Source organism: Neopelma chrysocephalum, unplaced genomic scaffold (assembly GCF_003984885.1).
Source record: "Neopelma chrysocephalum unplaced genomic scaffold, ASM398488v2 Primary Assembly neopelma1_81, whole genome shotgun sequence".
Classification (NCBI taxonomy): Eukaryota; Metazoa; Chordata; class Aves; order Passeriformes; family Pipridae; genus Neopelma; species Neopelma chrysocephalum.
Genome location: NW_020897743.1, coordinates 756,848 through 784,202, shown reverse-complemented (window position 1 = coordinate 784,202; position 27,355 = coordinate 756,848). Strand labels below are relative to the sequence as shown.

General features: G+C 40.9%; 2 protein-coding genes across 5 annotated transcripts; both read right to left on the bottom strand.

The window, feature by feature from the left end:
• Positions 1–2,575: 2,575 nt before the first annotated feature.
• LOC113971120 lies at positions 2,576–13,017 on the bottom strand. Of its 3 annotated transcripts, XM_027690712.1 has the most exons (10): positions 12,908–13,017; positions 11,888–11,963; positions 10,506–10,648; positions 9,325–9,474; positions 6,946–7,051; positions 5,963–6,136; positions 5,152–5,251; positions 4,077–4,171; positions 3,485–3,623; positions 2,576–3,106 (listed from the first exon to the last, which is right to left on the bottom strand). In XM_027690712.1, exons 4-10 carry the CDS (start codon positions 9,398–9,400, stop codon positions 3,098–3,100), a joined length of 699 nt encoding a protein of 232 aa, XP_027546513.1. In that variant the 5' UTR covers positions 9,401–9,474; positions 10,506–10,648; positions 11,888–11,963; positions 12,908–13,017; the 3' UTR covers positions 2,576–3,097. The 3 variants fall into 3 exon arrangements, with proteins under 3 accessions (XP_027546513.1, XP_027546514.1, XP_027546512.1); XM_027690713.1 differs by lacking the exons at positions 10,506–10,648; positions 11,888–11,963; positions 12,908–13,017 and adding an exon at positions 9,997–10,481; XM_027690711.1 differs by lacking the exons at positions 10,506–10,648; positions 11,888–11,963; positions 12,908–13,017 and having other exon boundaries at positions 9,325–9,751.
• On the bottom strand, positions 12,315–26,149 carry APOOL (apolipoprotein O like). Of its 2 annotated transcripts, XM_027690709.1 has the most exons (9): positions 26,106–26,149; positions 23,216–23,320; positions 22,239–22,358; positions 21,120–21,174; positions 20,680–20,778; positions 20,221–20,312; positions 19,023–19,109; positions 17,717–17,870; positions 12,315–16,053 (listed from the first exon to the last, which is right to left on the bottom strand). In XM_027690709.1, the coding sequence occupies exons 1-9, from the start codon at positions 26,115–26,117 to the stop codon at positions 15,956–15,958; spliced, it is 822 nt and encodes a 273-aa protein (XP_027546510.1). In that variant the 5' UTR covers positions 26,118–26,149; the 3' UTR covers positions 12,315–15,955. The 2 variants fall into 2 exon arrangements, with proteins under 2 accessions (XP_027546510.1, XP_027546511.1); XM_027690710.1 differs by lacking the exon at positions 23,216–23,320 and having other exon boundaries at positions 26,106–26,143.
• Between the last annotated feature and the right edge of the window lie 1,206 nt (positions 26,150–27,355).

Here is a 27,355-nt window from a genome sequence, read left to right as displayed (position 1 = left end):
GGGGGGACCGGGCGGGACCGCGGGGTGACCCCGCACACACCCCGGGGGGACCGGGCGGGACCGCGGGGTGACCCCGCACACAACCTGGGGGGACCGGGCGGGACCGCGGGGTGACCCCGCACACACACCCTGGGGGCACAGTGAGAGCATGACGGGGACCCACCCCCCGGACCTGTTCCCTGAAGGGCAGTGAAATAATCTGAATAAAACACCCAACCTTTAAATAGCCCGGGGCATGGCTTTGGTTCTGTGGAGCTCTTTTATCAGCATGAAACCCCTACTTATTTTGTTAAATGCAAGATTTTATATGAAGTTGAAACAATAGTATTTTAATATATAAAAGTAGTTAGGATACAGATATGAACCTCTTCATGACAAGCATAAGAACTTGTTTTGGGAACAAACATAAGAACTTGTTTTGGGAACTTCGTATTCCTGTTTGTCACAAGATTCAGAGCCTGCTGTACAAATGTGAGCAAAGGAGGACTTGGGCAAGGCTTGGCATACCTTTTATTCACTGGCAGCCAGGGAGAAATCCAGACCCCAGAGCTGCGTTTCCAGGTAGTTTACAGTGTAAAGGCAGAAGTGGATCCCCGAGAAACGTGACCCCAAACCCTCAGGTGTTGAGTAGGGGATTGCTTAGACACACCTGGGGCAGTGTGGGGTGACCACACCATGAGCTGGCACTGTGCCCAGGGGCCAGGAGGGACAATGGGATCCTGGGGGGCATCGGGAAGAGTGTGGCCCGCAGGTCAGGGAGTGATCCTGCCCCTCTGCTCGGCCCTGGTGAGGCACATCTGGAGAGCTGTGTCCAGTTCTGGGCTCCTCAGCACAAGAGAGGCAAGGAGCTACTGGAGAGGGTCCAGCAGGGGCCACAAAGATGATTTGGGGTCTGGAGCACCTCTCTTACGAGGAGAGACTGTGGGAGCTGGGCCTGGTCAGTCTGGAGGAGACTGAGATGGGATCTCATCAATCCATACAAATATCTCCAAGGCAGGTGCCAGGAGGATGGTGCCAGGCTCTTTTCAGTGGTGCCCAGCAACAGCATGAGGAGCAATGACCATAAACCAAAACATGATAAGTTCCACCTCAACATGAGGGTGGCAGAGCACTGGAACAGCTGCCCAGGGAGGGTGTTGAGTCCCCCTCTCTGGAGACATTCCAAACCCACCTGAACATTTTCCTGTGTCACCTGCTCTGGGTGACCCTGCCTTGGCAGGAGGTTGGACTGGATGATCTCCAGAGGTCCCTTCCAACCCCAACTATTCTGTGACTGCTGGGTACCCCCATCATGTCCAGGGGTCTCCATGGGGGCAGAGCCGTGTGGGTGGGATCGCCCGAGCCCCTGTCACGGACCCAGCACGGCAGTGGGAGCTGAGGGGTCCCATACCAGCACCATGGATATGTGACAGCAGTGCCTTATCTCTTCCTCCTATTCCTTTTCAAAGCAGTGGTGGAATATCAAACTGAACACTCTTGAATCCTGTGGTCACTCTGAGGTTGGTGAAACAGCTGGATCGAGGTCAACAACAACCACAGTTTGTCAGATTGTGGCACTTCCCGAGGCTGAGAAGGGACGGAGAAAGGCAATTCACTGACACAACTCTCTGACACCTTCAGATCTGAATTTCTGAGGTCAAAAGGGCTTAAACTGATTGCCTGGGATCTAAACAGATGTGCCAACACCATTTCTGTGTGTTTCTGAAGATAACAGAGAGGGAACCATTCTCATTTCTCTTATTTCTGATAGAAATTGAAAACCAGCTGGATGACAGGAGGATGCTGTTACTGAACACGCCTGTTAAAGGACAGTGGGTGAGACAAGGAAAAGCAGGGCCATCCTTCCCTCTTCCTCCTCTAGTGACTCCAGCACAGGATGCTGCTTCAAGCTGGCTCTGCAGGTGTTATCACTGTGAACATTCAGCTTCTTTGTGCTTTAACCTGCAACTAAATTCTCAACACCGATAAGCACAAGCATTGCTTTGAGCTGGCTGCGCTCTCAGAAGACATTGCAATGCAGGTTTGCAAGCAGTCCACGTCCAGAAAATCTTTGGATTCTTTTTAATGAATTTTTGTGCCTGTGATGTCAACTATCCATGAAAAGTTCCTCTGACAGCATTAGTGATTTAACAGTCGGCAAATCTGCCCTCAATAGTTTCAGACTTAACTGCCCACCAGTGTCTTGCAGCAGGAGAAGTAAAACCAGTGAAACTTGCCTACTTTGGGTATTTGTGACTTTGGGGGAAAAACAAAAACCAAACCAAACAAAAAAACCCTCAACCTTTCTAAAAACCTTATGATTCTGGTTTTGTCATATACTTTCACATATTACCTAACACATATTACCTACAGAATCTTCTAATATAAATCTCAGTATAATGTGCTTCAGATTTTTTGGAAAATGGGAAATAAATCCAGGACTTCAGCCTCTTTAATTTGTTAGTGGCAAGGTAGTCAATCTTCCACAGCTTCATTTATTTTCATCATTTACAGAAAAAGTTGCAAAGAAAGCCACGGCACTTTTAAAGGCAAACTATTCTAGCTCAGAATTATATGTAATTTTTTGTTTTCTTTCTTTAAATATTGGCCTTTAAGGGGAAGAGCAAAGCAATGTCAGTCAGGGCACAGCAGGCTCTACTTGCTACAATGTCCTGAAGAATCTTCAAAATTAGAGCTAAGAGAAATTCATGGCCCTGTAAACAGCATGAGTGTCTTCTGAGGCAGCTTCTTGTGACAGGGACTTCTTGTCATTTAGGCACAGGGCATGAGGTTAATCCCAAAGAACCTGTGTCCCAAGAGATGTGCAACCACCTCAGCAATACTGAGCAGCAGCTCTGGGAACTGTGATGTCAGGCATTCACAAAGAGTTGTCACCAATTACAGAGTAAACAATCAGGTGCTAAGATCATATAATATCATGTTTTGGTTTATAATTATCTTCTGTACCTTTTCTCTGCAATAACTTTTAGTGCTTTCTAATAGTGCTGGCCGTTTCCTCTGTGTCCCAATCCACAGGGTCCCACTGCTCTCTCAGCATCTGGATTACCCAGTGATCAGCAGCATTCCAAGATATTTCTGATACAGCAAGCACTTGTTCTTAGTATCTCTGTAAAGAGATTAGAATTAGATTAGTAGCATGACACACCCTCCTGCTTGCTATTAAAATAATTGATCTAATTAAACTACATTTATATGTATTTCTTTTGTTAGTATGTGCTGCTTCTGAGTGTGCACTCACCAGGAGCTTTGGGAGGTGATTTTCATGCAAATAACTGAATGTATTAGGACTGTGTGCACACAAACTGAAACGGGTTTTGAAATATTTAAAACATTTCAGGAGGGTCAGTTCCTGTAAAATTCCTGAAGAAAACACCCACATAGGAAAAGGTGGCTTTGATTTCTATTCAGCACCAAGATAGATGTTTAAATAATCTATATGCATAGGTATGTAATTAGTATCCATAGGTATGTAATTAATATGTACCTGATATTGTCTCCCCCCTGCATAATATGCAGGAGGCAAATTCCTGCTGGGATGGTCAAATCCTTCCCACTGGGGCCTGGGCTGAGAGAAACGGTCTGGGGTTGGATCCGGTCTCCTCGGGGGCTGAGGATACACAGGACTGTGCAAAAGAGAAAAAGGTTATTAAAAACCTGTGTTATAATACCCTGCAAATTACACAAAGTGTTCCTTTAAACTGAAATGTAAAAATATTAAAGTTCACTACTGCATTGAGGCCACACCTCTGCAAAACTTGCAGGTAGGAGCTGCAACAGTTGGCTGGATAATGGGGAGGGTCAAAGTGAGGAAGCACAACCAAGGAAGGTGTGTTTCTAAAAGTAATGAAAATGAATACGTTTGGAATTATTAGAGGAAAACCATAGAAGCCCCTGGACAATCAGCACTTTGGGATTTATGTATGGGAATGTATGTGAATAGTCCAGTCAAAAGCTTTGCCATTTACTGGACCTCTGTTGGTTGCTGTGCCACTGGCAAAGCTACAAAGTCATTCTGAGTCTCCAAGCCAAAATATAAAGTGAAAATGAGCAAAAAATACAGAAAAAGAGCAGCATACCTGTCATTCCCTCTTCGGCTCTGGATTGAGACATCATCAAAATCTTGTCTTCTCAGTGAAGCTTTTGGAATTTGTCCACCCCAGCCATCCTGATCCTGATGGAGAGGATCAGGTGGTTACACAGAGCAAAATGACAACAAATGACAAACCCCAGCTCACCAGGTACAGTATGTTGGAAGTTATAAACCAATCTAGCACTTACAAAATATAATGTTTGTTATAGTCACATTTTCAAATGTATACATTCAATTTATCTGAAAGACTCAGTAGAAAAGTCTTTACAGGCTATATATTATATAGTCTATATAGATATAACAGAGAAACACCCACCCAGGTAAGTCTTTGCACAATTAAGTAAACCAGTTATTAACCTCGAAAACAGCATTAGCTGAACGAAATTCTGAACTAGTTCAAAATTAAACAGCACCATCTCCTGGTGAAGGCAGGATCAGGCTGCTGCATTGCCAAGATAATGATGCTTTACAGATAGATTTAACAGAAAATAATGGATCAGAATAGATTCCTTTCTTTTTTTTCTCAGGCAGCCCACAATGTATTCTTGTCACACCCCATACATTCCCTAGTATGTAAAATAATCACCTGAACTACTGAATGAGCAAATGAACACACACAAATATATTCCCTTTTGTGTTTCTTTTTATTTCATGTTGGTTTTTAACTGCATTTATCCATCTTTTCCATTAGTTCAGGCAATGATCTCTACTACATCTTGTCTAATGGAGAAAACTGGCCCAGCAGAGGGTGACCCTGGCCCAAAAGGCAGCAGCTGGTCCTCTGGGGACCAAAACTCAAATCCCAGCTCCATCACAGACTACAAAGGTGGTCCTATAAAACACTCTACTCTGTCTCACAGGAATCTTGAAGAGTTTCACCTTCTCACATGCATTCAGCTGATCTCAGAAATCAGATACTAGGGAGATTTTAAACCTGGAGTACCTTTAATTTTACCAGATGACCTTTTCCTTTTGCTATTCATATACTATTCTTCTGAATCACACCCCCCTACCTGTCTCCCCCCAGCCCCAGGAACACGTGGTGTGCCCCCATCTCTTACCCTGGGTGGCTGTGGGTACCTGTGCCCCAGGTGGGCGGGTGTGTCAGCACTGAAGGCAGGGTTGTGCTGTGCCTCAAGGTAGGGAGAGTTTGGCTGCTTCCTGCAGGGGGGAACAGTGGGAATTTAGAGCATGAGCAGTGCTGAGGGTCTTGACAAATCTTTTTGTCCTGTAGATTGGTTCAACAGCCGTGGCACAGCTTCAGATGACCTGTGGCAGTGGCTGTACAAGAGCTATGTATTTTTACAGCCTTTCTATGACACACATTACTGGGGCTCAGGGAAAGAAAAAAACCATATTGTCTATGTACTTGGGAGAGGTATCAGTGGGGAAAAAAAGCAGCTCCAATTGCCAAAGTCGGAGACCAAAGAACGGGAGGAATTGAGTTTAATCGCCCAAACTCTTGTCAATGTTTTGGCCTTATTCCTTTTTTTACTAAACTTGTGGAAAGCAAGCCAATCCTTAAGAGCAAATAAATCACAAAGACACAGTCTTGAGTAGTCTCGAGTTTAAGTAGCAAATGGACTTATCAATCTTTGAAGCTTGTCTGGTGAGCCCTAAAGAAAAGAGGCAATGACTCAGAGTGAAGTTTTACACATAGTAGTAAAATGCTGAGTAAGTGTTGAGTGCTCAGAGAAGACGCTTTGATTTAGTTTTAAATTGTACAAACAGTATTTTGGCAGAGGATGCTTCAGGGCAACCTTGTCCATTTAAATATCCAGAGGTTAAAAATTAACCAGAATACCAGACTCCTTTTGCTTTCCTTCCATTTGGATTATAAAACCCCTTCTATCTGCACCCAGAGTCACTTACCCAGGTTTTTCACTTTTACAGCAGTAGAAATAAGAAAATATTGCAGTCACTATGATAACCAGTCCTACTCCAGGAAGAGTAGCCACTAAAATGAAATCTACAGTGTTCCAAAGGCGGTTACATTTGGGGCCCATGTACCAGTAGTCCTTCCAGCCCTCTCTGAAGTAATTACATCTGCAAATAAAAATACTCATTTTCAGCAACATCATTTTAATTCAAAAGTCAGTAATACCAAAAAAAGGTAAAACATTTTGCTATATAATTATTTATTATTGAATACTGCAGGGGCCAAGAGATTCACTACTTTTCCAGTTTGTCTGAAGGTGTTACTTTTCTTAGTAACACACATCTTTTTCCAGATTTGATGCAAAAGCACTTTGCCAGGCTCTGGGGCAACAAGTCCAGGTTGGCATTTCAGGAGGAGATAATAAGCTTTGCTGGCAACAGGGTGCAGTACCCAAGTCATGGCATGACTGAGGGCAAAGATCCCTGTGCCAGCTCTAAGCATGACAAAGGTGCTGAATTTCCAGACTCTGCAGATGTAAGTGAAATGTGACAGTGATATCTGTCATTATGACACTGATTTTTTAAAAGGAAAAAAACAACTGTGTAGTGGAGAATAGAACATTAAGATATCCTATTTGGGGTTTTTTAACTCTAAAGAAAATTTGATCAACCTAGGAAAAAAAATGAACGTGCCATTACACAGATAATGCAGTTCTAAAGTAAAATATCTGAGACAAGAAGGAGCGTGTGAAAATTAAGGATTACAGTGATTACCTACATTGGGAAATACTTGTTTTTAAAAAGAAAACTCTGAGCCCAGATGCTTTGTACCAGAGTTATAAACTTAATGCAGATTGTGAATGAAGATCAACATCTACTTTCATGGATCACATTGCAGGGTCTAAATTTAGTTCATCCTTAGGAATATATTTGACATTTACACGGTGCATATTTAAACAAACAACCCCACACCCTACCTGCAGAAAGGTTCTCCATTTTTACACAGACAAGGAATATCAGTAGGACAGAACTGAGTTGTGTTACCCCGGCAGGCCTGAAAGTCCCCAACTCCAGTGCAGTTGGCTGTGAATTAAAGCAAATCAAGTACTTAATGCAATTATCCAGTAACATAGTGTCACTGAGCTGGATTAATAATGGTACCAGAAATTTAAGTTTCATGACATACTCTAGATGATACTAAATCTTACTTTTCAGTGCCTTGCCCCTGGAAATTTTTGAAATTATTTGAGAAATGAAGATTTACCTGCTTAAATTACTTTACCCTGAGTGTGCACCCATCTCCCAGTTGGCCAGTAAATTGTGTGTTATTATGATTTTTATCACATCATTTAAGTGTGGTTGTATCTGAATTCCACTGTGTATTATCTCTGGATTGCTGGCAAAGGCTGAAAGTCATGAAATCCATTTGAGATTCCAATCTTCTAATTATAATCCCAATTAAAACCTTTGTGTGTGTTTTGCATTGGGATTATTCCTTATTTTGGCCTATAAAAGGATCTGGTTTGTGTTAATTCAATTCTCATCTGTCTCCTTTGCTGTGTAAACATTGTGGGCTGTAAATCATGATCCAGAAGCTGAGTGTTTACTTATCCACAGGTGTGTGACTGGCTAAAACACCTTCCTCAGCAGCCTTAGGCAGACATCAAACATCACCAGGTTTGTCCCTCACACCCTGCACTCTCTGTTACCTGTTTCTCTCCCACGTAGGACTTGGACTCAACACCAAGCACCAACCTGAATACTCAAAAAAAGCCCCAAAAAGCCAACATAGCAGAGTATAATTTGTCACAACTGTTCCCAGTGAGAGGATACACTTCATTAAGAATGAAGACAAAGAGTCAGAACTGAAAGATCTCTGGGCAGATCCTTCTGAGCCCCCCAGAGAACTGACTGGAAGCAGGGAGTATCAGAGCATCCTTAATGTTGCTGCTTTTGTGAGAGGGATTTCACACCATGAACAGGGGCATTACAAACTCCTGACTAAAGCGTTATTAGCTAGAGAAACTCTGCTCTGAGCAGCCTTGACTTCAAAAAGAGGTGGGAGCCTCCTTCCTCCCCAGTCTCCAAGGCAATCTAATCCAACATTTCCTGCTAACCAGAGATAAATCTAAATGATTACACAGTGAATCAAGGCTTGCATTTGTACAAATCTATTTTCATGTACTGCAGGCCTTTCTCTCAAAAGGGCATCAGCACTGAAGCATTTTCCAGGACAACCTCAATACAGATCACATGTTACGCCTGTAAAGCAGAGAACAATGAAGTCTCAAGCAGCATTTGGCATGGCTTAGGAGATAAGCAACAGTAACATAATCACAATTCTTTTAGCAATGTTTCAAAAAATACTAAGGGAGCAGAAAATAACCAGCTGTGATTGTGCTGGGGAGAGAGGGAGTGTGTGCCCTTGGACATTAATGCTCTAATATTCCATGTCATTGAGGAACTCACTGCTGAGCCCTTCACAGGACTCGAGTCTATATAAATGCAAAGTTAGCCTTCAAGTGGGAACTTGTTTTGGTGATTGAAAGGCTAAAGTAGCATGAAAAATTTCCTCAGATCGCAACCCAAAACAAGTAACTAGATAATATACCTGCAGCAGGTTTCCATCACTGTCAGGTTAGTGATACCTGGTTACTAGTAACTGGTAGCTACCAGGTAAAGAACAGTGATGATAAAATAAATAAATATATAAAATCAATCAGTAGAAAATCCTCCCATTAAAAAAATACCTGATCAATACTGTATACTATAAGAGAATCAGAGACAATTCCACATTAATTAGCTTCTTATTTGAAATGACTTTGCTTTCAATGCATTCTTGTTGTCATGCTCTTAATTACTGATGATTTTCTCTGTATCAGAAAATCTAAGAATACCTGTTCTCAAAAGAATGTGTAATTCTTTAACCTCTATACAAAGTATTCCTACTGAAAAAGAACCAAGGCATTCAACTCATTTAAAAACATCCTTTTGACAGGGAGAGACTGACTCAAAATGATTCAAAGCCACCAGAACCCTGAGTATTTCAGTTGTAACTCATATGGTCAGGACCTTTTTGATGTGCAGAAGGACAGAGTAACAGGTGAAAGCCAGAGCACATCTAGGTCTCTATAGAATATGCTTTTGGCAGTACAAAACTCAAGAATTATGACAGAACACAGGAAAGCAGCTGTCAAAGGTCTCCCCATTTACCTTGTTTCCCTGCTATTTAAAATAAACTCCACCTAAGCCATAAGGAGAATTCCCATTGGGACTGCAGTGCCACAGCAGCACTCCCACAGTGGATGGACATGGACACACCCCTGTCCATCAAAGAAAATCCCACCATGTCTTACGTTTTAGAGCTCCTTGTTCACCCAGGGATCCGCTGGCCAGGAACAGGACACAGAGCAAGACTTCCAGAAAGGACATCCTGGAGCCAACTGGGATAAAACACTGATTCTTCCAGACTCTGCCAGCAGCAGAATGAGCTCTCCTTTCTGCCACTGTAGCAGAGTCAAGGATCATGGATTTTGAGCTTGTTTTACAGCATCTTTCTCTATGAAGAATTACTAATTAACTTAAAGCTGATAGAAACCTCCTGATAACTTATCCAGCATATTTTCTTTTACAAAAACTGAGCAGTTCCATAAAAATGTCTCATTAATCTTGCTACTTCTGAATTTTTGAATACATATGTAAAGTATTCATTTAAGGACATAAATTTCAACAGGCTGAGGTATCTGTCAGGAGCATTTATCTACTCTCCTTTTAGGGTTATGTTACCTTTTACAGACAACACACTTGGAATGTATTTGAAGACAAAGTTCCTGGAACAGACATTGTTTTTAAAGACATGCCAAAGCCATGATCCTGAAGCCAACTAACAGGGATGAGACAGGAGCCAGGAGGGAATCCTGTCATTGTATGCATCTACCATTAAGTTTTATTGGTTAATTTTTCACTTTTCTGAGAAAAGAATGGAAAATCCCCCTCTGTCAAGGATGAATAACAACAGAAACTGATACCTTAGCACACCCTCAAACTGTCATCTGGCCTTTTTATTATTTAAAGATTGTCTCTCTAATATTCTCAACATTCACTGCACGAGGTCCTCAATATGTGATCGCTTCTATGTGAATGATTTGTCCTCCTGGACACTGCACAGGACAGGCACAGAGTTTGTGGGAGGGGAACTGTGTTGCAGTTTCAGTTGGCACAAGTGTTTTAGGATGGTGCCCTCCAAGTTTCTCCACAACCGATAAAATCCCAGTGTGGATTTCCTAATTTGACAGGAGCTGGCTGCTTATGCAAACATGCCAACCACAGTTACATTAACAGCAAAAGGTAAACTTTAACCTTTACCTTTCAGAGGATAAATAATGATCTCTAAAAATCAATGCCTAGCAAATTCTTTAAAGAATACTGCTCTGGCTGAAAGCCCAACAGCACTTAATATTACAGCAGGGGATAAGAGATTCTCAGCTCTGCCAGAAGATTGCTGTACAACACCCAGGAACAGAGAAATTACACAGACCTCAGTAAAAGAAATTGCATGATCCTTCTTTGGGTGAAGGCAGGAGTGTGAAGAACCAGTTCATACAGATGCTTTGTTCTTGTGACTCACAGGGAATTCTGCTCTGGCTCCAGCTCACAGCTGCTGAGTGCCGGCGCTTCAGGCTGGGTGAGGAACAAACATCTTGACCTGGGGCTTTGAGATTTCATTCAAAGATGCAGAAATGCAATTTGCAGTTTTTACTTGGGTGAGATGTTTTAATGAAGCAGATCACAAACCCCAAACTCGTGACTTTGTTACACCTTTGGCATTTGTGAACACAGCAGGTTTGGACACGGTCCCACAGAAAGGCTGCAGAGCCCATCAGGTTTCTCTTTTTAGTGCTCACTTGGGTAACAACAAATAAACCCGGTGCCAACAGACCTACACAGCTGTGAGCTTTTTATTTCACAGCACACCCATTTCCTCCTCTTGTCTGAGTTTCTGGAACACAGCAGAACCTAGTGCCAAGTTATGCATTCTCTGACTAGACTAGGTACAGTACATCTAGACTGATCTCACTTCCTCAAATACAGAGCTATAACTAAAGCAAAATTACTGTCCAAAATTAATGGTGAAAGATGGTCAACTGCTCATTAGCTTTACTCTTAATTAATTTTAGATCTGGTTCAAGATGTCTTTGGAGAACACCCTCCACTCCTGCAGCATCGCAGGGGTTCTGAGGGCAGTGCAAACAGAACACAAGCTACAGAGTCCTCAAATCCTGGTATTGGAGTGCTACAGATAAAGCACAGGAAGGGTTCCCAACACTTAGAACCAGCACAGGCTCAGCTCAGACCTATTCCCTGCTCACAGCAAGGGAAACACAAACAATTCCTTTCAGTTGTTGCAGCAAAAATCCATCTCCCACAGCCGTTCACAAAAGGGGAAAGAACTGCACCCTGGACAAGGGTGGTGGGACTCTGCCCCACAGGGACCTCAGGACCCCACTCTGGTTTGGACTCTGGCTCTGGACTACAGGAAGAGCACAGCAGTGCTGTGGTAGGGTAAATAAAATGCTGATTTCTGCAATGTGTTCAATCACAGCCCCTCTTGACTGCAGTTTACCATCAGCACAGGGCTGAGCTTTGCTTCGTGGAATCCCTGCAATTTAAAATAAAAACTACACACAATCTAGTGCATACTGATACTCCTTTATAAAAAGTAAAGGCTTTGTAGGACCCCACTTTCTTTTTGGATCTAAAATACATTTTCAGTATTTCAGTGTGATTCAAAAACACTCCAAACTTTCACTACAATGTAACTACACTGACGCATTAAAATACCTTCCAGTAATTCTCTCCCAAGTTATTGAAGAATCACAATGACAATGTGCCATTAAAACAGCCACGTTTCTTACTCACACAATTTGTCTTCTTTTGAGTAGTTCACACTGCAGGTTACACCATGTGTGACCCTTGGCCTGGCAAATGACTGTACCTGGAAGATTAGCACAGAGCCACACTGAGATAAATACATTTATCTGCCTCAGTCTTTAACAGTACGAGCCATTCCTCCAGCATGGATAAAAGCCTTCGGTTTTCCAAGTCCTGGGCTACAGAATTCTTTAGAAGAAATCACCAAGGAAAGAAAATGGAAGCACTTCTCAAAATTTAAGACATTCAGCATTAATATGTCCTGTCTGTTATTTCAGTGGTTTCTTCCAGGAATGTTTCAGTACTTTGGGGTGAAGTTGTTTCCCCAGGTGTGACTTAGTTACGTTTACCAAATTAATTCTTAAAGAGGAAAGGAACTGAAAATTTGTCCTACAGATGAGACGACAGACAGCAGTTCAACTTAATTTTTAAAAAGTATCTTATCACCCTTTATTTCCAGGTGCTTCACAGCGATATGACAAAATAAAGTATCACAATCAGTTTTATGTAAATAAAAAATTAATATCAACAAGTTCCAAATCTCCCTATATCGAATACAATCAATCATAAATAAAAAAACATGCATTAAACCTATTTCTGTATTATAAAATACACGTGACCCAGTTCTTTAAGACATTGAATTTTTCACAAATATATAACATATAAAAATTACTGTATATGTTCTTACTTTTATGTTACTGTATTATTGCATTGTGAAATAGACTTTAAGTGATACATTTGAGAGACATTTCAAACTGTTTCACTATAAATTAATAAAACCATGTCTCGCAATGCAACTTTTCCCCTGTCTTACGCTAATTTTTCTTTGTAACAGATTTGCCAATTGGGTCTGAAATCTTAAGGAGATCAAGTCAGGCACGTATTTACACTGAAGACTCACAAGCCATGGCATCTTGGAGATCTGAATTTGCTTTTTTAAAGCCATTGCATAGCACCTTTACTAGAAATTACTAATACAGACATGTGGCTACAGTTGCTTGCAGTCACCTGGAACAAGTCACCTGTAGAGTATTATACAAACCCTGGAGGCTCAGATGTCTGACCTGAAAGCACAGAACACACCACCCAGAACACAAAACCTTCCACACTTTTGTCCCACTTTCTCTGGCTGCACATAGGGAACAGTTTTCTTTAGCTGGATGTGTTTCAGTCTTAAAACCCAAGCCTCTAATCTTAGCCCAGCTTTTCAGCTGTGGAGGGATATTAAACAAAAACTGTTGATACAAATGAAACAAACACAAAATTACCCTGCCTTGTAGAGAAGGATGAGAAGGAGAAATCTTAGCTGATGAAAAAACTAAGAAGTGACACTAATATCATCATTATCATGATGATAATGATGGTTTGGGTTGGAAGGGACCTTACAGACCATCTTGTTCCATCCCCTGCCATGGGCAGGGACACCTTCCACTAGACCAGGTTGTTGAGGGCCCCAAAGAACCTGGCCTTGGACACCTCCAGGGATAGGGCAGCCACCTGGGAAACCCTGGGCTGGAATAACCCTGTGCTGGCTCACGGCTCTTACCCAGCAAGAAATGACTCAGCACAGGCACACACCATTCTGTGGGCTCTAGGGCTGCATCCCTCATCCTGCTCATTCATCACAGTGGGCAGGAACAACAACTTTAGGTTATGCCCCAGAAGATGTATGTAAGACTTCGGAATGCTGATTTAACTCTGAGGTGTAGATCTATTAGTTTTGTCCTGAGCAGTAATTTGAGACTGAAATACAGCCTGAGGACAGCTTTGTGTACCATGGCCATGCACAGCATGAACATGAACTTGCAGAATCAGGGGGTGTAACACAAGCTGTTTGCATAGAGCACCTGAGTCTTGCCTGCCCAACCACCCAGGAACCAAAGGACCTTGTGCAGACACTGCATTGGTGCCACAAGGCTGGAATGGAAATGCCCTCAAAGTCTGGGAAGGCCCAAAGCAGCTTTTGGCACTTCTCTTTGCCTGACATGCTGGTTCCCTAACAGCTATCCAAGGTGGCTTCTCTCCCTGCTCCCAGGAGTCCTAGTTATATTATTACTATTACTCTTAGTCATAGTTTCTCACTATATCCTGAAAAATCTCACCACAGTAAACTCCTACAAAATCCAACCAAATCTGCTCACCTTACCTTTCCTGTTGACTTGTGGTAGCACATCATCAAAGGGCAGTTAGAATTTAACAGAATCGAGGAGTAGAGAAGATGGGTTTTCCTTTATGTTTTTTAACCAGAACCTGATCACAGGGAGACATAATACAATTTCTGCCATCCTGTCTTGCACTTGAAAATTATAATTTCTTCACCATTTCCACTTCCTGCCTTATGTCTTCACCTGTTTCCCTGGAAATGGTATATGAAGCCCAGCCATCTAATTTTTCTACTCCTTTCTCTCTGATGAAACACTAAATGTGTCTTGTCCAGGAGCTCTCTGAAGACTGATTTAATATCCTCTGATTGCTGCCTGAATTCCTGGGCCTTAAGAGATGACTAAAGAAACGAAACACATCAAATCCTAAGTCAGCTGTCCCAAGTAAGTTGAACTAATAGAATTCCTCTTCTTTAAACTTCACATTTACTGACTTCACCTTCCAGTGGACTCTGCATAACAAAGTCCAACACTCTGCCTGAAATTTGGATTTTAAAATACCAATACTTATCTGTTTCTGAACCATCATAAAAGCTTTAGTACTTCTTCTGCTCATTCACCACTTGTGCCTTGTGCACATTCCATCCTGCAGCATCTCCTCACAACTCCTGCTGGTTCCACAGGGACACTGGGAATTCTGTTTCCCTGTATGTCACCAGTCATTTGCCTTGGCATCAGCAGCCTTGGAAGAAGGAATCAGGTTGTGAAATCTCTTCTCATGGAGAACAGGAGCAAACATCCCTTCATATCCCAGTGCTGAGAACACATCCATATGAAGCAGCATTTCAGGTTTTAGCCTTCCAACCAAACTATCTGCTTGTATAGTTTGTTCTTGCTTCCACCTCTACTTTATAGCAAAGCCCATAATTTCATGAATTGACAGAAAAAAGAATGAAGAGAAATGGAGGATGAAGAGAACTAGAGCAATAAACACAATGATAAATGTAATGTTTGATAGTTTCATCATTAAGGAAACTTAATGAATTTCTAATCTCATTCTTATGGAAAAAGAATGTCACAGAAATCCTCCCAAGGTCAATGGGTACTGCATACAAAGTTCTGAGGAGAAAAGGTTTCCTGTCTATTACTTCTGCATTTTTAATATCTGTCAGCACTTAACACCTTGAAATTACAGGTTTCCAACATCCTAAAAGTTGCTAATGGGTTTTATATAATCTCAGTATCACTTTCATGGATTGAGCAATTTACACACAGTTCTTCAAAGTATTAGAAGCAGGTGAAAAGTGATTCATGGTCTATAAAGGATGTTTAGAGATCAGTTGTGTGTTTTTCCCACCTTCAGTGACACTTAAAAACATCAGAAGCAGGACAAGGAGCTGTTTCCATTCACCTTTGTGAAAGAGGCAAACAACATCGAATTATTTTGCAATGAAAAAAGTTTACAGAAGCATTAAAAACAATGCTGTTCATACAGTATGACCACAAGCTCTCAGGGGTACTCAGACCAGTAAGAAGTTGCACTTCATTCCAGAGCTGAAAGAAAAAAGGCAAAGAAGCCTTTGCAAAGCCCATCCCTCACATTCCTCTTTCAGATCAATGAACATCTGAGCCGAAGCAGAGATATGTTTACATTTCCAAATATCCTTTGTGAAGTGACATTTATTAACAAGTTTGGCACAGAGAAACCTCACTGGGAGAAGACACTGACAAACCTCATTTTCTCAGTGTCTCCCTTATGGCACTGACACTGAGCGAATTCTCAGTCAGAAATAAAATATGCACTAAACAGAATCATGGAAGTCAATAATGCAAACTGAGATAAGAAAATGTCTGATTAAATTATACCTCACAGAGTATGTATTGTAAGGATTATTCCTTCCCTTCTTCCCTCCCCCTTATCTGTGACATTTTGCAGTTTGTAAGCAGGCTTGGCTTAGCTTCTAGTACTGTACATATCCACATCTTCTGGGCTGGACTGTCCATGGTCCATAAGTTTGGGATCAGGCTTAAATTTTGGTGTCTTCACTGTTCCTGTTAGAGATGTTAAAAAATGTAATTAAAAATAGACATGTATTTGAGCTGTAGGGGAAAAAAGCTTAATGACACATTTTGAGAATTTCTGTATTATCAAACACTTACAAAAGATCAAAATCTGTCCTAGTTCAAACTCTGGACAAGGCAAAGGGGTTGGAATTATGAGCATACAGCAGTGGATGGAGAGCAGGACTTCCTCCCACTCTCTCCAACACCTGAACACAGCAGAGTGAGAGAAGAAATAGTGATGCTTTGCCCTACACATGGAAAGGAAGGGAAGTTTGAGGCATGGAAAATATCTCCAGTCTTTCTTGCCCCATTGCTCCCAGGAGCAGAGCTGTCTCCCAAAACCAGCCCAATCAGGATCTTCCCTGAAGCTGCTGCCAGATGGTAAGAATTCCAGATGAAGACAAACACTCTTACCTGCTTTCATTTCATCACTTCCCAAAGCCTTGAACTAAGTTTTTTAAAACATTGAGCCCTCACACTCACCCTGAATGATAAGGCACAGACTGGCAGATTTAATGACACTGCAATTCCAGCACTGAAGGGAATATAAAGGCAGGTTTTCCAGGGCTGTGCCTCCTGCTTCTTTTCCAGCTACGTCCCTTGGTTTAACAAAGGGTGCTGTGTTCTCCTGAAAGCTTTGCCCCATTTGGACTAGAGAAAATAAACATCTCTGACAACACAGATTAATTGAGGGCATGGATATTTTTGGCTATATTAGGGACATGAACTAATTCCACCTGTGAAAGCAGAGACAGAAGAGATCTACGTACACAAAACCATTAAAGACAGTCTGGCCTCAAGCAAATGTAAAAATGCATCAAAGCATTCCACAAACTAAATCAGAAAAAATACAGGTGCAAAGAAAGGTGTGAATGTAACTAAGTGAAAAAAATAAATTAAAACCCCCATTCAAATACATTCTGCTTCTTTTCCCGGGAAAAAAAAAGCTCTGGTAAAGAACACAATAAAGAGAAGTAACAGGATTCAGTAACAAAATTCAGAAACTGCCCTTACAAAGGTAACAATATTTTAAAACAAAATTTAGTTCTCCTTTAATAGGCAATTCCACTATTTTCTGTAACCAACTGGACTATCAAATATTTGTATGTAAATAGGCTGTCACATGATCTAGCTGATTATCTCAACCACTTGAAATGCACAAAGAACCCCTGCAGAAAACCTGCAAAATAGAATCCAATGCTTCATTTCTCAATTACACGTTCCTCTTTTTCATTCCACTGTGTGTCATCTCTGGATTGTTGGCAAAGGCTAAAAGTCAAGAACTCCATTTGAGACTTTCAGCCTTCTAATTATGATCCAAATTAAAACCTTGCTGTGTGTTTTGCATTGGAATTATTCCTTATTTTGGCCTACAAAATAAGCTGGTTTTCATTAATGTCAGTTCCCAGACATTACTGAGTGAACAGCAAATATATAAAAATTCTGATACTGTGACAGGGTCCACAGTGAGAAAATTATCTCCTCCCTGAGGCTCTGAAATATGTATTAAATGAGAGGGTGTACAATATACTCTCAAGAATAATATGCAGTGACAGTCTGCTCCATTTTAGAGCAAGAGTAACTGCAAAATTAAGTCAACTAATTGGATTTGCAAGTTGCCCTGAGATTACACTTGAAACATTTAATTCACCTGATGAAGGCACTGGATCTTTATTACTCCAAGACTCTACTGGAGAAGATTCTGTTCTGTTCAATGATCTTGAGTCAACAGCAGACTCAGGTTTGTTACTAGAAATTCTTTTCTTCTTATCTTCTTGTGTAATTGGTTTTGACTCTGGCTGCACCTGTGAACCAAACATTAATAACAGAAAGCACATGGGGATATGCTTAATGCATTATTATCAAATCAAACTTTCAATCTGGAAGCTTCTCTTTTATGAAATTATTTTCAGCTATGACATCATCCCGTGATATTCAGCTAGTCAGCTGCACTCAAGGAACACAGCTGGGAAAAATTAAATGCATGGAAGAACCTCACAGATCAGACAGAATAACTTGATTATCATGTGAAAGGGGATTTGCCATGAGTATATATTTCAGTCTGATACTGTGTTTTCACCCGAGGCTCTCAAAGTACTTCACAAGTTCATTTGCAGCCCAGGAACCTCAAGCCTTACACAGGGTTGAAATAGCATTGAATTTTTACAGAACACTTACTACCCCTAGTTAGCAGAAGGAGGAAAGATAAATCATAGTAACACCCTAGTAATGAAAAATAATGTTTTTGGGAACAGGGTTCACTCAGGGAAAAAAGATGAAGTTAATAGAAACTGTCTGTACCACATAAATTCTTGTTTCACTCTCAGTTTAATGCCAGTTATCTGAATGTCATTTTCAAAACTCAGGATTCCATTTGTGCTCCTCAGAGGAAATAAAAGGTGAGGGCTACATAACAATAAGCACAAAGCAAAATTCTTCTAAATGTTAATATAACTGAGAAACTTTCATTTTCTTTGAAAAGAGCAACAAAAATTATGTGCAAAGCTGAAATTTTACTCAGGGAAGTGCTACTTTTGTCAAGGGTTTTTAAGTTTCCACTTGAGAAAAAACTCTTTCAGGTTGCAGAAAGAAACACATTTAATTGTGGGATCACTAACCCAAATTCCAGATGTGATTTAAAGGGGGTTAATATTCCCCTCTACTCACTGTTGGCAGGGCCTCAGCTGGTTTACTATGACCCATTTTGACCACTTCACTTAAAACCCACAAACACCACACAAAATCCCCTAAAGACAGAGAAGGAGCAGAGAAACTAGAGAAAATTCAGAGGAGAACAAGAATTATGTCATGGTTAGAAAGAGTCCTCTGTAAAAAAAGGTTATCCTGGAGAAGAGAATGTCAAAACCCAGGATAAATTTTCCATATGTACTAGGGCAATATAAAGAGGTTTTTTCTCCCTGTGAATGTATGAGTTGCCATCATTTCACAAGTCCTACCTTGGTGACAGGTTCCTTTTCTGCCCACAGTGATCTCACAGCCTCATAGGTCTGACGACTCCAACAAAGTAACTTCTTCCCTGTTACCTATTTTTTTTTAGAAAAACAATTTTATAACAGCTCTAAAAATACAAAGATACACAGGTCATTCAAATGAAATTCATCACATTTGCATGAGAACATGTTTGGCCCCACACCAAGACACTTGAATCATTTACTTTTCAAGATCTACTGTCTGTTTCTCTTACATCAAGCAAATCCCAAATAATGCTTAAATTGGTATTAGAAATCCACAGGTAACATTCCCATGCTAAATTCACCTCCAAATTCAACTCCAAATGAAATCAACATTGTTTTGTTGCTAACAGTGTGCAGTGTTGGCACAATAGGCTGAACACCAGTTTGAAAGGATCCAAACTTTTCTCACTGCCTTGGAAATGATCAAACACAGGAACAGAAAAGGAAGAAGTCCCAGGAGATGCCCTGGCCCAGTTTTTTCCCAGTCAGATTTCAGGATACTGTTTCACAAATCTTTCTGTCAAAACTTAAGCCTCACCATTTAACTAAAAGATTGGTAAGTCCTAGAATCAAACACAACTAACTATATTTTCCTGTCTCATGAAGTAAAATTTTGAAACTATAAATCCCAAGTTCAAGGAACTACAAACAATTCTTATGGAGCAGTATGTGCTTTTCTAAATAGGGAAACACTGGAAGACTTTTCAATTTACTTTTTGTGTAGAAGAGTACTGTGTGGAAAAAATTCTTGCATAAAAAATAATAAATAAGGTTCTGCTTTTCTACATAAACAGCTGAGCCCTAATCAGGTAGACAATGGCAAGATTATAGTAATTGGAAAACAAGGAATTCTGACAAGGGATGTAATTGTGCAGCATCTCAAACTGCACCTCTATGAAGTTCACCAGGGCTTTATTTTTTATTTACTTTTATTTCAGCAGATAAAATAATCTGTCTTTATTTGAGAAATGATGGTTAAAAATTGAGAGACTGTACTTTTAAAATCAGTTCTTTTATTGATTTTTATAGCTATGCAATTAACACCTGTGATGCACTACATGTTTTAATGAAGATGCATGTGGATTCTGACTCCCAATCCCACAGTGCTTAATTCAAATGAAAAAGGAATGCTATGACCAAATTCACTGTTAATTCAATATTCAAATACAAGTAAACTTACCTTAGCAACGACCACTGACTGAGCTGGGTAACACACAGAAAACCCTACAGTGGTAAGTCCCAATGGATAAACAATTTTCTTAAATCTAGAACCTGTATAAAGCCAAATATTTTGAATAATTAGACAATAATGAAATGTAAAGCTAAGTAATTGTAGCAGTTAAACACAACTATTACTACAGACACATGTGCAAGGAGATACTGATATTCTGAACTAGGCTTTCCAATATTGTGAAAAATGAGAAGAACAACTGTGTCATTAATCTGGCTAATCCTGCTCTGTGAGCTCTAAGCCTGCTTCTAAAAGTAGTACTGAATAATGTCCCTTCAATTTACCAGGAAGGAGGTTTTTAATACAAGTTACACAGGCTTTTGGCAATGTTTCAGAAAAGTCTTCTAACCATTGAAACTCTTACATGCTACACATGTAATGTAATAATGAAAATAAGCAAACTCCTACCTTTTCTTGCCAGTGCCACACCAGCCAAGCCTGAGACTGTAATTACACCGACCTTGGGAAGAAATTCGGGTGGGGGGTTCTTCAGGTAAACGTAAGCATCTGAGAATTAAAAAAAATAAAGAAATACAGCAATTAAATTCAAATCCTTTCCTTTCCTACTTAAAGAATAAAGATGGAAGTAAAATTATGAATATCCAGAACTGCAAACAGTCCACGACTGGATATTTTTAATGAATGAGAATGTGCATTTTCCAGATGTGTTATCAGAGCCAGAATCACAGCCCTCAAAACACAGCAAAGTTCACAATTTTTCTCCCTAAGTACTTTTTTTTCTGGTTTGCAAAATGTTAGTTTTTAATAAAGAAAAAAGAAAGCTTAGTTCTAAGTTTTGATTGTACAGAGTTAATATAGATGAAAGGAGAGATATGTGACTTGCTTACCTTTTCCAAATTGAATTGAATCCGTTATTCCATTTTTAACAAAGACATAAGCAGTCTAAAAAAAACAACCAAAGATTAAAATCTCTGCAAAATTAGATGTTTACATATGGCTTAGCACAACGAGACAAAGAAATCTTGTGTAACTTTAAAAAAAACAAAACAGACCAGTGACCTTCTACAGAGGCTGTGCAGAGATCTACCCCCTTTGTGACAAACATATTTATACTTATAAAACTTCCAGTGACAATTAATTAAAAAAAAAGCTCTTTAATCTAAGCTCACTTTCAAAATTGACATCTCAGGAACAAAACTGTAGAGTAGGAAAACACCTGGACGCTGACTGTATAAGCTAAGAAAACTCAGTTATAAAATACAATCTTCTCTTCCCTAGAGAGACTTTCCCAGGAAAACTGACCTTGCCTTTTAGTTTGTAAAAGCAACAGGGAATTTGTACCACCAGAGGTCACTGCTACTCAATGTCAGGAACTCTCACTCTATGATTAAGGGCATGTAGAAGGTTGATACAGATTTATAACCAGATTATTTCAGCCATGCAGTCACTGACAAGATTTTCACAGACTGATGGAATCACAATTTCAAGAAAATACAGGCAGACTTTTTTTTTGCCTTTTTCAAATATTAGGCTCTATATTGTTCGCAAGAGCAAAATACAAGCAGAAAATCTATTAACAAAAGCCAGGGTAAAGGTGTTGTTTACCAGCAGGTAAGAGAACAGAGACAGGTATCACAGTTCTACACCTTGAACACGCAGTAACAGTGGGGAGGTATTTTGGATGACTAGTTAGTGACAGCCTATTTTAACAGGTAGGTGGGATGCAGTTTGTCCTCCTTAAGTACCTAAATCAGGTCTTTTAACCTGCCCTTTGGAAGCAGCTCACTCCACAGACTGGAATTCCAGACTCCTAAATGCTACCAAGTTCTGCCAAGAATTGACCTACTCCTGCCGTAGAAAATGGTTCGTTTTCCCATCCTAGACCATCAGTGTATGCTAAGACAAGGCACTGCAGAGAACCCTGCAGGGTGAGCGGAGCTGTTTCTCAGTGGTGTGGGGCAGTGCTGGCAGCAGTGCAGGGAGCTGTGGGGGCGGCTGTTTCTGACCTGGCACCAGCCCAGGTAGCGGCCGGTTGTCTGTCGCACTGTCGAGAGGTGTCTCTGCAGCTGCCCCGGCTGCTCCTCGATGTACCTCGATGTCACAGGGGGTGCACTGTAAATTGGGAGCTGGAAAAGAAGGAGATCGTTCTGTATTCTCATAGTGGGGACACTGAAGAGGGGTTTTGAAGCCTGCAAACCCTCAGCGTTCCCATTACAGCAAACAAAGCCTCTGCACGGAAGTACAAACTTTGAGAGTTACAAACTGACTCTGCACAAGGGTGACCTCACGTTATTCTTTAGAAATTAAAACTGAAACTATTGTACAGGATCTAAGAAACAGAACTACTGAGTAGGACAAAATATCTTTTGTTCAGCAAAGGCATGAGCAAGAATAGTTGGAAGATGGATGTGTGTATTACTAGAAACTGCACAATAGAAAAAAAACTTTTCTGGCATCAGCCTGGATATATTATAACAAAGAAAATGAGATAAAACTTCACTAATTTAGTATTGCAACACTTCATGTTTTATTGTTGTTGTTGCTGTCTAACCCACTGAATTTCTGGTCTAAACAGTTTCTCATTTGTTTGCACTGTCAAATTAAATATTTAATGTGGTGATTTGGTTCCCATCTCCCTTGAAAATAATAATGCACACCTAGATATGGTTTAAAAAAGTGGCTTTAATGATCCCTGATATTGAATGTATTTGTATATTTTTAAACTGTGTACCAAAATACTTGAGGGTTTTTTAACAAACAAACAAACATTAAAGGGTTGGACTTGATGATCTCGGAGGTCTTTTCCAAGGTTGATTCTATGATATGATTCTATGATTTGAGCTATAGTGGTCAGTTACTTTATTATCATGTATTTCTTTGCTGTGTGTTTTCTTTACTGGGTAACACAATTCAATGGAAAGAGCTGGCATTCTGCAGGTTTTTCTAGCATTGTTTAAAGACGAACAAACAGGAAGATCTGTACCTGATCTGGCTTCACCAGCTGACTTTTTGATCCCTTTTCTGTTGCTGCATAGACAGTAATACATATAAAAGGCAGCCCAGAAGAAACAGCTGCCAGCTTTGCCACCTGGGACAGACAGAGGAAAAAAAGGAAGTCTTAATGCAGAGATGAAAATTCCCCTTGGGCTTCTTGATCAAATATTGGATTAAACAAGTCACTTTTAAAATGTTTTATAAACCTTATGCCTTTTAGGAACCTCTTCTGACTTAGACAATGATTTTCTCAAATTACAGTGTAAAGAAAAAGTTGGAGATCACTGACAACAGTTCTGTCTAAAATATCAGGAAGAATTCTGTGTTCAAAGCCACGCTGATGCTTCCATCACCCCTTAAGGAAAATTAAGTTCTAATCCATTCAGCACAGAGGTACCTCAAGTCAACTCTCCCAGCACCCAACAGCTCCAGGATACAGAGAACAGGTGAGAGAGGAGGGGGATAATCAAAATAAGTTCCAATTAACACAATAACTGTCTTTCTGACAGTGTTCCTTGGAGCAAAATGCCACAGTCTGAGCTATGGAAGAATCTTGTAAAGAATCTAGAAAGGAATGTCCATCATAATAACTCTGTATTTTTGAAGATTTATTGAAAAAAAAACTGTTTAAAACCTATCATAATTCAGATTGCTTATTTCAGTACAAAATGCTACCAGGACAACATCAATTTTCTGGAGCTACAAGAAGAAAAACTAAATTTGGAAGTCAGAAAGCATGAAGAAATTGTATTTGTTTATCCTGTTCCTTACCTAATGATCAGGTGCATTAAAAAGACCTCAATAAGCTGTTTGTAGTAGCCATTTATTAAAATTATTTTATTAAAAATTACTTAAAAGACCCTATGAATGAAACAAGAAAATTCGTATATTGTTTAGCTAAAGAAATCAAAAATCTTCCTTTTCATGAATTCAGAAAACAGCTGCAGCTACAACAGCCACGAGCCCAGCTGATGTCTCTGGAACTGGATTCTGTCTGGACACAGACCCAAACACCACCAGAATTACAGACACTAAGAATTACCAGCCTGAATGTTCTGGAGGGAGGGAAGGTCAATGACAAGAGTTTAAATATTCCCTGTAACACAACTGCCATGCTCCTGCCACTGCAACACTTAGAACCAGCAGGTTTATTTTCCCCAGGCATGAAAAGCACACCAAAGACAAACAGACATGGTGTTATTTTTGATGAGAAGACTGAACTGCAATTATTTGCTGAAGAAATGTATTACAGGCTCTCCCAGCAGGAAATTGTTACAGCTACGCCTCTTAACAGTAGAACTAGAGTAAAACTAATCAAAATAGAATAAGAAAACTGTCAAATGTACCTGGATAACTTTGGGTTTAAGTCTTTGCATTTCAAACAATCTGCTTCAAAGCGTTGGAATCTTATTAAGTATCAAAAATACAGATTCTATTAAAAAAGAAGTTAAAAAGCTGCATCACTACAAAGAATTCACTATCTTCCACTCAAAAGATGCAGACTACAAACTAAACCATAATAAATCCATATATTTAATTTATGCTAATCTTCAAGACATTGTTTCTCACTGAAACTGTAAATTCTGTGTGCTTGCTTCAAGAACTGGAGCACGAGTCAGGAAACTGCCTCAAAACAACCAAGGTAATCAAAGAGTGGAGTATATGCAAAAATCTGATGCACTTATATACAAAAAGACACAAGTTCTCTATCACAAATTGGGAACCTAGTAGCCAGATTAAAGTAAGATTAACACTTAACAGGTACCTCATATTTTCCATGGAAATATTAATTAAAGAATAATATCACGGGTTTATGGCTTTCTCCTACCACTCAGATGTCTTGAGGTGGATCACAAAAAGGTCTCACATATTTTTGCTTTATTTTTCCCAGCAGTTACAAGAGACATGAGGATTGCCAGAAGCTTCTATGCCAAGTCCAGTATCCTAATTTGGGTTTGTACTTATAAATCTCTAATGACAACTATGAGAAAATCACACACAAGGGCGGCAGAGCATCCTCCTTCAACTCAACTCACCGACACTCCAGGGATTTGGTTTTAATCTTTGTGTGCCACATGGGGGCCCATAGAATGAAATGCTATTAATTTTTCACAGTAAATAATAAAGAACATACATAAAGTTAGGTCACCTCACTAAAGATACTGAAACATTCAGATTTATGTACTGATCTGTAACAGTTCAAGATCACCCAGACAAACAGCAAAGCCAAAACAGGTCCTTTTCCCATAATACACTAAGGTAAAATGCTTCATTTTCATTTATCTCGCTGTCCTCACTTGAGAACAACCTATTCGTCAATTTAACTATGAACACTGCAAAACCTGTCTAAACACTCGAATGAAAGCCTAGGTCCTTACATGCACGTTTTTCTCTGTTTAAAGACACTGCATTATCTCTACAACTAAAGGTATTTCAGATACTCGCGCCCCTGTTAGTTTGTAACAGCGCGATTTCGCAGCCTTGTTTCAGTGATGCACAGCACCACTAACACTTCATAACGTTACTACCGAACTATCGCCCCGACATTCATCTCTCCAGTAAGGAGCTGCAAGTGTTTCAGGAGCTGCAAGTAGACGGAGAACAACCAGGAGAGAAATACTTATTTTATTCCCTCAATTTAACCACCCTCTTGAACCAGCTCCTTCCACCTACAGAGCCCTGTCACTGCCCAACTCCTTCACCTGACCCCGCGTTCCGAGGCACCCGGGGCTCCTTCCCGGCCGCACCGGCGGGGCCGGGCGGTTCTGAGCGGCCCCGCGGAGCGTCCCCGGCTGTCCCTGAGCCCGGGAGCCCCTGAGGGGAGCGGGGCCGGCGGGGCCGCGGGAGCAGAGCCGGGCTGAGGGCGGCGGGACACTCACCTTGGCCGCCATGTTGGGCAGCGCCGCGTACGGCGGGCGGGAAGGGCCGCACCGGGCGGGGCTCGGGGAGCGGGGCGGGATCGCCATCAGGCGGGGCGGGAGCGCCCTCAGGGGGACGGGGAGAGACCTCGGCCGGCGTCGCCCTCAGGCGGGGCTGGGGTCGCTCTGAGAGGATCGCCTTGGGGGCGACAGGGAGCGCCCTCAGCCGGGATCACCCTCAGGCAGACAGGGATCGCCTTCAGCCGGGATCGCCCTCAGGCAGACAGGGATCGCCTTCAGCCAGGGTCACCCTTAGGGAACAGGGATCGCTCTCAGCCAGGATCGCCTTGAGGGGGACAGGGATGGCCCTCGGCCGGGATCGCCCTCAGGGGAACAAGGATCGCCCCCAGGGGAACAGGGATCGCCCTCGGCCGGGATGGCCCTCAGGAGGACAGGGATCGACCTTAGAGCGGGCAGGGATCTTCCTCAGCCGTGGCGGGATCTCCGTCAGCCGGGATCACATATAAACCCCCACAAACGCCCCTAAACACACAATCTAAGTGCAGATAATTCGTTTATTGAAGTCCAAATTTACAACTGAAGTTTACAACTTTTTTTTTTTTTTCCCCTCCCAAAACAAAAGCTTCGTTTGAATTTAGGAAGAATAAATGTTTTTTTTTCTCTTTTCTTTTTTAATAATGTACAGACTATATCTCTTAAATAAGTTAATATCTTTGAAAAAAGAGCAATATGTTCCTTTTTTTTTAATGTTGCAGTGCAACTTACAACTTACACGTCTGTGCAATGTACCATGAGGTATATGCCCAGTGAGCAACACACAGTGAAGTTTTCCATTCATAAATTTTCATTGTAGACACACAAAAAGTTAACAAGTTAATAATCTGTGATAGAAAAAACGCAGCCGGTTACAGTAATTCACACAGAACTCATCTGGAAAGAGGGAAAAAAAGAAACCTAATTTTCGTTGCCTATAGAAACTATTGGGTCATCTCTCAACATAGACAAGTATAAAATTAAAAATACTGTTGGGAAACTGAAGAAATACTGTATTATCCAGGGGTTGAAACCTTGTTTGACCTGTATTAGTCTAAGCAGTTAATTTTCTCTCTGTAGCATCCGTGAGCTGAGGATTTACTGTGGAGTATCTGCTCAGGAAAGCGCTTAAGCAAGATGGGCATTATAGAAAAGTTGCAGAATGCTCAAAAAACTTACAACTCCGACGTTTTCCCTGGCATGGACAGGGGGTTTGC